This window comes from Linepithema humile, chromosome 1 (assembly GCF_040581485.1).
Source record: "Linepithema humile isolate Giens D197 chromosome 1, Lhum_UNIL_v1.0, whole genome shotgun sequence".
Lineage (NCBI taxonomy): Eukaryota > Metazoa > Arthropoda > Insecta > Hymenoptera > Formicidae > Linepithema > Linepithema humile.
Genome location: NC_090128.1, coordinates 7824870 through 7834090, shown reverse-complemented (window position 1 = coordinate 7834090; position 9221 = coordinate 7824870). Strand labels below are relative to the sequence as shown.

General features: G+C 32.8%; 1 protein-coding gene and 1 long non-coding RNA gene across 5 annotated transcripts; one reads left to right on the top strand and one right to left on the bottom strand.

Moving 5' to 3' along the window:
* Nucleotides 1-2499: 2499 nt before the first annotated feature.
* Nucleotides 2500-7739, bottom strand: Ras64B (ras-like protein 2). 2 transcript variants are annotated; one of them, XM_012380127.2, is made up of 5 exons: nt 7599-7739; nt 6476-6563; nt 5988-6199; nt 5348-5587; nt 2500-5226 (listed from the first exon to the last, which is right to left on the bottom strand). In XM_012380127.2, the coding sequence occupies exons 1-4, from the start codon at nt 7701-7703 to the stop codon at nt 5393-5395; spliced, it is 600 nt and encodes a 199-aa protein (XP_012235550.1). In that variant the 5' UTR covers nt 7704-7739; the 3' UTR covers nt 2500-5226; nt 5348-5392. The 2 variants fall into 2 exon arrangements, with proteins under 2 accessions (XP_012235550.1, XP_012235549.1); XM_012380126.2 differs by having other exon boundaries at nt 2500-5587.
* Nucleotides 5490-8525, top strand: LOC137001920 (uncharacterized). 3 transcript variants are annotated; one of them, XR_010891718.1, is made up of 3 exons: nt 5490-5614; nt 5679-7314; nt 7538-8525. It is a non-coding gene; the product is annotated as an uncharacterized lncRNA (long non-coding RNA). The 3 variants fall into 3 exon arrangements; XR_010891719.1 differs by having other exon boundaries at nt 5493-5614; nt 5736-7314; XR_010891720.1 differs by having other exon boundaries at nt 5504-5614; nt 5691-7314.
* Nucleotides 8526-9221: the final 696 nt, after the last annotated feature.

Here is a 9221-nt window from a genome sequence, read left to right as displayed (position 1 = left end):
TTTTAAGATATATTTACCTTTTTAAATTATATTTATTTTTTAAGTATATATAATTAGCATATGTGTGTATGTGTGCGTCATCAAGAAATATTTTTTTTAACTTTTTGTCTTTGATTTATTTCGAGAGACGAACAAGAGCGTGCAATATTGCATAAAAGAATTAACAATTTTTTATCAAACAAATAAGGAGCAATAAAAAAAGTACAATGAAATTTTTCTTTCGCGAAAGTTTTTCCTCCGCAAGCAGATTGATGTCGCAAAGGGGTGTCCTCACGCGTCTCTCATCGGTTTTTTTTTTTTTCTTTAACAGCGCAACGGCGCGACATACCTTTCACTACCTCCGCAACCTTCCACGGCGTGATTATTAACATAATGTTTTTCTATCGTACGCCGCTTTTCACGAGTACGAGTTTCATGACGCGGTGCCGCCGCCGCAACCTGACGCGCGCGTCCGAGTCTAAGCAAAGTACTAACTCGAGAACTGGTTTTGCGCGGAATACCCGAGTCAGCGAACAAAGAAGGCGGCATTGATTGCGGCAGCGATTACGGTAAAAGTTTATTTTTTTCAACGCACTTAAAAAAAAAAAATTAGTGAGTGTACTTTTGCATTCTGACTCCGGTCGCAATGCTTTCAAACACGTTGCGTACCTATCTAAAAAAGGATGGGCGATGATTTTTATCATTTTATATCGAGAAGAAAACAATTCTGAAATGATTGTTAATTTTGAGCATTCAAACATTCTAGATTCTAATTTTAAATTCTAAAATAGATAATTTTTATTTTTTTAACGTTTTAATGGACATCTGCAGAAAAATATACCGTTATTGCAACCTTGTGCTGCTAAGCGAATAAGTGCCGGATATATATAGGAATTACTATCTTGAGATAAAAAAAGGATCTATGTAACAATTAATTAATAGTTTCTTATATCCTACAATTTTTCACAATTTGTTTAAAGTCCAAGGAAATCGCAATGCAAGCTGTGAAAAATATAGGACATTTGCCATATAAAATACAAAAAAAATAAACACAAAGATTCGAAAATACAATAATATAAAACTATTGCACTCTGAAAAGCTCAAAATTTTGACATTTAATTTTAAAAGCAAAAATCAAACGTAATCGATGAATGAAAAGTTTAAAAAATCGCGATAGATGTCAATTAATAGATTATGATATTTAAGTGAATCAGATTAGAATTTGGAAAGGTGCATTGTCACGTATAAATCTATTCGGTATGGGATGAAAGAAACCGCGGTAATATTTATAGTTTTTACGAGACGCAGCATGACTGGAAGCAATCGCGTGGCGTCAATATTAGCCCGGTCTGGGTCCAGAATAACTCCGGTGGGAATCCTGTCTGACCACCTTGTTCCCTGACGGGTCAGCATCTAAATTAGGTTGAATGTGCCGTTGCAAAGGCATTTAATATATTATTCGGTTATCGACTGGCTATATCGTGACGCGTACACTGATAATCGATGCATTTTGTTACGCGAGCTGCATAATATTGCAGTAAACTAAACGATCAGATATGAAACAGGACAAACAAGATCGCGTTCTTTCATACATCGCTTTATATATCAAGTTACACACGCACATAGTATTGCTTTAAGAGCTTAATGATTTAAAAATGCTCGAATTAAAATTGCCTCGAAAGTATTTTATATTAATAGTTAGATATAGAACAAATAATAAACGAAGAATAATCATCGTATTTCTTATTAGTCTTCGTTTGTGTCAATAATTAAATTTCTCGCTGAAAAGCAGTATCTAAAAAATGAAATAATGTTACAATTATTAGATAAAAATAGATAATTGTATGGATAAAAATTTATTTATATTTTTGGTAAAATAATATAATTTAATCAAGTGATTATTTCATATTGTTTATTTTACAAAGTGTTTATTAGAATTATTAATTATTTATAACACAAATGTAGCAATAATTAACTCAATAATTAACTTAACTTGTTTTTATATCAGAGTCTTATTATTTTATAAATTTAAAAGTTTTTAAATTTAATATCCTGCAAAAAATTTGCCTTTAATTAAGATTCGCACTTTATTTTAGCAGAGATTCAAACTTTATTTAGCAGAGATTTGAATCCCGCTTAGCCAAGATTAAAACCACACTTATCGTTAGTCGGACTCCGCTTATGTTAGCCAAGAATCACACCTCTTTAAGCCGAGACTTAAACCTCACCACAAACCTTTAGCGAAAATTCAAATTTTACTTAGTAGAAGTTCACATTCGAATTTAGTATATGAATACTTTCTTTTTAATATAAATTGCTAACAAGTTTATTATAGTACTTCATTCCAGTTTTCTCGCAATCGTACAAAATAAATGTATCTAAATGTATATAATACATTAAGTTATATAGAATATATTGAATGCATATTATACAAGGTATACTGAATCTCATATTCAACTGAACTTGAATTTGCATATTATCTCAAAATAATGGCAGATAATGAGGAACAACAACACATAATAACAATTAATATTCATTCATATTCATATTATTTGGTTTACAGAAGTTGTTTAACATAAATTGAGTCCAAAAATCAGTCTGCGTATCTTTATAAACATATAAATATACTCAGTTACAAAAATAAACGACATTTTTATTTAATTCTTGGCGCTTTGCAAATTATTATAAGTAACATTTTGCAAGATATACATTGGCATAAATTAATTATTGTTAAAAATATGATACCATATCGTTGCAAAATTTAGCAATTTGAATTATACATATCGTTTACAAGTCGTTTCACATAATATTGTGTATAACTATATTATTTAAAGCTAATATTATATTAGTATCATTATTAGTACATTTTGTAATCGGTATCACCAACAATAAACCCAATTTCGTTAAAGAGATACAGGAAAATTCGAACGAGATAAAAATATTGTTTTTATTGTTGGTGAAACCAAAACTTATTGAACACATTTTTTTATATCTCCGCGAATACAACATCGTTAACTACGAATACCACATAAAACATCTGTTAGCGGAGGAAAAATGGAGCGAAATATTTATATTTATACTTTGTACGTTATTATTCGTCAAACGGAAAGTTATACGAGATTAGAATATTTGTATATAATTTTGTTTTTTATAAAATGGTAAAGAAGTCAGAGAAAGTTGCATGCATTTAGGAAATAACTATATTGGAAGACAATTATTTCGATTATAACGAGAATATATAAATAAGTAAATATGCAAAGCGTTAATTTTGCTTCAACGTATAAATTAAAATTTAAACACATTATCTTCTTCTTTTACGCACAACATATAATACATACACGTTGTTTCAAAGCATGCTATAAATTGCATTGATCTTCGAAAGTATTAAATATGTTACATGTAAGGCAGCGCGTTAATCAGAACTTGTGGTATATACGATATATTATTCTATTGATATTGTTAAACATTAATTACAGGATCGTTTGCGTTAAAAATGTTATTGGCCCCATTCTGATTTTATTATAACAAAAATAGCACAAAATTTCAACCACTAAGTGCTACGTGTAAATATATAGAGATAATTCTAAACAATTCAAACAGTTCTTATAAACACATTGAACAGAAACGTTATTCGCTCATTTGGCAATATCACTATGCCATTTTGATTTTCGCAATTAGACGTTATGACTCAGCCTAAAGGAAGACAAATTAGAATGCCGCTAATAATAGCAGGTGCATTTTTGACAAGTAGAATATAGGGTGTGTTTAAGTCGCCATTATATAAAATATTTACGGTTAACTATTTTTCATCGAATGCACTTTTTGTAAATATTAGATATACAAGGGTGATTCAAAACAATCTGATGTCTTTAAAATGTCATATTCTTGGGCGATTTCTAAAACAATTTTCCTTTTTCCAAATTTTGTCCGAAACTTCATTTTTTATTTATAATTGAAAATAGTTCGTTACTCACACACACACACACACGAGTCTGGTACAACGGGCAAGCGGAGACAATACAACGCATAACGTGACAATTTCATTTGCAAGGAAAAATCTTCCTAGAAATTGCTCAAGAATATGACATTTCCACGAAGAATAAAAGGACAAGTTATTTTAAATCGTTTTGTATATACCGCCATATTCGCATACATTCATTCATGTACGTGAATAAAGGCGAAGTATCGCATTTTAAGTACAATAGACCCTCAATTTTATGAACCCGGAGTTTAACAATCGAATTTTTTTTACCACTGTTACCCCCTGCAGTTCATCATGGGTCTACTGTTCCAACAGAAATATTTTCGTAACTTTGTTTACTCGGAACGCCAGTTGTGCTGGCATGAGCATGACAAATCATGTTTATAATAGAGTTAATGGAAAGAAATGTTCAAATAAGAAATACAAAGCAGAAACATATTTCTGCATTAAATAATCGACTTATTTTTAGTATAAAACGTTGCTTTCATATTTTAAAATGTCAGTCATAAAAAGCGTCATAAAAACTCGTGTTATTACAAAGAGAAACTTGTTTTTCCAAGTTTACTTTCTTTTTTAAAATGGCAGACATCGCAAATCGAGATCATTAATGCCAAACGCATCAGCATCGAGCAAAAGCCAGACTATACAAAATTCAGAATGACCGGTACATTGTCCGCGTCATTATATTCTCATCACTCAAATACATTATCCTAAGCAATACAGCGCGCGTCACAAATAATAACGGTAAACTATTTTAACTACACAGCAGTAATTATGTATACAGTCCTTATTAAAAATCATTTAAAAATATAAATATTTAAAAAATATTTTATTCGTTAAAATATTTACAAATATTTTATAAATATTTATAAATATTTTATTTAAAATATTTTATTCACTGTGCTATTGCTTCTAACATTTGTGCAAAACGGAGACTATATAGAAAAATATGATTTTCTATTGATCTGTACGTATAACAGATTGAAAAAATATAACAGTACTAAAAAATTAAAACCTGTGATGATCAATTGTTTTGCGCTGAAATTTTTCCCTCTCGATGTCGTAATTCTCACATTGTAATTAACAATGTTATATTGTTATATTGTCACGAAATAATGTTGAATGTCGACAATATAATCGTGATAAGAAACCACCCTTCATTATAACGGTAGGAAAACACGTTGGATTATTATTATTAACGAACTCGACGCCAAGTTGGTGTTTTACGAGTACTTGATTGAAACTGAATCCGTGTTATTTCGATCCTACACACCAAAAAATGCTCTACTTGCACAACAATGTAACAATTTTCCAACAGATCATAAAATTTCAAATCTCCCTATCATTTTAAATTTATCATTTTTTCAAAGTAGAATTAGAACTCACCACCAAAAATACAATCGAATAAAATCGTCAGAATTGACGATTTTATTACAGCATGCAACACTTCTTTTTATCTTTCTTATTATTCGGTTTCAGCGGCGGTCGTTCCGATAGTTGGAACTTTCTAACGATTCGCACCAGCTCGTGGAAAGCTTGATCGACGTTCATCCGGAGCTTAGCGCTGCACTCGATATATGGAATTTTCAATTGACGTGCCATATTTTGCGCCTCTTCAATCGACACCTGAAATCCGAGATTGATCGAACACAGGTACGCTATAATATTATCTATTGTAACTATTTAAAATATTGTTTTAAATTATTTTTATCCGAAGGAATATTTGTAGAGAAGCCATTAACTTTCTCTTTATGATAAATGTTTTCTTTCGAAGAATTATGAGCAACACAAATAATTTTTGAAATCGGATGCTTATTAAGAGAACAGTAAAAATGGAAAGTGGACGAAGATATAAAGAAAACAATCCTAGAGAGAAACAAAAATCGAAAAAGAAAATATATGGCAGACTCAAAAGATGACATAGTGATTTATGATATGGTAAGGTAACACGCTGTTTTCACAGGAACTTTAGACGGGGAAAAATACGGAAAAACACACGATACATAATATTTACGATAGTACTTACGCTTCTTTGATGATCCAAATCCGCTTTATTTCCAACCATTAGCATAGGAAATTCATCTCGATCTTTCACCCGTAGTATTTGCCTGTGAAACTTTAGTATTTCATCAAAAGATGAATGATCAGTAACGGCAAACACCAGTAGAAATCCTTCGCCACTTCTCATGTATTGTTCACGCATTGCGCTAAATTCCTCTTGGCCAGCAGTATCCAGTACTAAAATAATTTTGGTTTATAAAGAATACTTTTTAACACATTTTTTTACAGAAACATGTATCAATAATTTTAAAATTGTAAGTGATTGAAGGATTTTTTACGAATTAAAATTATGCAAACAAATAAATCACAAAATTATATTCTTCAGATAAATTTCTTATATAATAATATTTTAAATTGCTAGAAATTCTTCTTTTATAAGAACTTATAAATTTTTAATTTCACAGACACACAGACATTTTTTATGTTAAATTTTCTGAAATATCTATTTCTTACTGTCGAGTTTAGCTGGCACATCATCGATAACGCACTGCTTCGTATAGGAATCCTCGATCGTTGGATCATAATCGGTTACGAAATAACTCTGAAAAAAATCAAAATTTATCTATGTGTTCATCATGAAAAAAAAAACAATTATTTTTAAGTGGACAAGAATGAAATAAATTTCTTATATGTTTAGTTTTATATAGATTCTATAATAATATTAATTTTATATAAAGAATAGAGTTAAAGCAAATAAGTATTATTTATTACAATGTTAATTGATAGCAAATAATTTTATCATTTATTGCAATTTATTTATTTTCTATTTAATATTATACACTTACACAATTAAACTTTACATATTAATTAAGATCTTATTACAATTTATTTGAAAAAAACTGGAGAATATAATTTTGTTATTTCATCCATCTTTACATAATATGGTTTTGGGCATTCTTCGGTTATTAGTCAGATGGAATGCTCATTAAAGAGATATAATTGGAATTCCGTTCCAAATTATGCGACAATTTACGGATGTTTTCAAGGAGAAGAATGATGTCATCTGGCGATACTGATTATCGACAAATCACACCGATATTATCGACTAACATCGCGCATTTCGCGATTCGCACCGCGTCCGTCGCGCGCTCGAGACTTCGCCGGAATCGACGCTCCACGGCGCTGCCGCGTATATGACCATATATGACGATTGCGTTCGCGCTATGACATAATGCCAACAGCCCATCGACAGCCCAGCTTCTATCTATCTGCGCTGTCGTCACGCGTTACACAAACGCTATCTTTCGCTCTTGGATTTCATAATTACGCCCCCGTTTGCTCGGAGACGGAAGGTTTGTTAATAATGACGAGCGAGTCAACAATAGAGGCTTTAAGAGCAATCTTAAGCGATAATGACATTGAAGGAAGAAACGCAATTTCTTTGTTTTTTTTTGTTTTTTTTTTGTCTGCTTCGAGAGAAGGAAACTTGGAATCTGTCAAGTGTGGAAAAAAGGAAAAAAAAAACAACGCCTTCCGTTGACGACGCGCGCTCATAATCGATATATCTGCTTGCAGACGCACACAACTGCATTCAAGCAGCTATATTAAAGTCAAGTGGACGATGCGCTGGACTCACCTGAATGAATTGTATCGTGATTGCCGATTTTCCGACACCACCCCCACCCACGACGACGAGCCTGTATGTCTGCGCGTAGCTCTGCCTGTCAGCGACTTTCGACATCTTTTTCTCTCACTCGACGAGCGACAAGAGCATACGGGGGAAAGCTCTCGCTGGCGCCGCACACGCGCGATTAAATGCTCATCTCGCGCGCGACTGAACACGCGTGTGCGACCAACGTAGCACCGATAAATGGGAGAGAGACGTCGTCACGCGTCACGTATGCACGTCGTGGGCTCACGGACGTTTCCCCGGAGTCGCCGAAGCCAAGGCTGAGGCCTCGGTCGTCCCGCTCGCGACCGCCCGAGACTTGCAAACTTTTTATGGACGAGATTCAACTTCGGGTACACAAGTCGCGAGAGGCGGATACACAAGACAGTTCGCCGGACAACCGTCCGCGGCGCTAAGACTTTGGAGAGGGGCATCCCGTCAAGACGGAATTGAAAGATTAAAGCGATGAGATGGACGAATTTGTTTAGCGCATACGTGCGCTGTAACATATGCAGCGATGAAATGACTCCGAACTGCCTCACATGATTTCGATTCACGTAGATCTTCGTTTTTAGCACTTCGTGGAACTATAATATTACGCGACGAAATCAATTACGTAGTATTGCGTGATGAAATCGATAATCTATAATGTTACATGTAAAAAATAATTTATAATATTACGCGATAAAATAGACACGATATCAGTAACGATTATCTTACAATTAGTAAGCGAAATGCTAAATGTAATCAGCTACTTGAATTTCGCACCTTTCGGAGGAGAAAATCCGTCCGGGAGGGGATTTTGCTTGATCGCAGATTTTTTTTCTTACGTTAATGATCTCTATTTCTCTTTTTCTTAATAGATATTTATAATAAATTATATATTTCACTTTACAGATATTTTTCGGTTGAACGCTATCCCGTTCCATTTTTAAACTAAGATACAAGTCCTTTTTGATACGGAACTGAGAAATTCCTGGAAGAAACCCATGAGCAGATGCGTTGCGAAAGCTTGCGGTGAAGATAAGAGTCCGGCGACGAAGTAAGCATAAATCATACGTGTATAATAAATAGCAAATGTACATCAGTGCACAAAACAACATTGCAATTGATAGGAGAATTAATCGCTCCGTAATGAAACGAATTTACATATTACATTGTTGTTTAAACCTTGAAATAGATATTCGTCTCTAAAACATTGATTTGTTCCGCTCTGTTTTAGAAACGCTTAATTAATTATGTTATATAATGTTCCAAAATTGGCAACTAGCAGGCACAAAAGTTTGCGTCCCTTGTGAAATTCGTGAGTCCATCTTTCCTGAAAATCGCAGAGGTCATCCATTTGTCACAATCCTTCACATTTCAATATATTTGATATTTTATTAAAGAATTCTCAAATTATAAAACTTCTTCGAAGTAAATTTTCAAGGAAGAATAATCATCTCTTATTTATTCACGCCTCTGAGCTTGACTTGTGAGAAGTCCTGCACATTTTCATTGGTTCATAGCTCGCAAAATATTTATTTATTTTTTTTTTATCATGATATTTCGTTGACAAAAAGCAACTTCACAAATTTCGGCAGCATTACT

Coding starts and splice junctions, on each gene's coding strand:
- Ras64B (XM_012380126.2), bottom strand. CDS start 7,703: ATGTCGAAAGTCGCTGACAGGCAGAGCTACGCGCAGACATACAGGCTC. Junction 6,564..7,598: donor TCACGATACAATTCATTCAG/GTGAGTCCAGCG, acceptor GATTTTTTTCAG/AGTTATTTCGTAACCGATTA. Junction 6,200..6,475: donor TGTGCCAGCTAAACTCGACA/GTAAGAAATAGA, acceptor AAATTATTTTAG/TACTGGATACTGCTGGCCAA.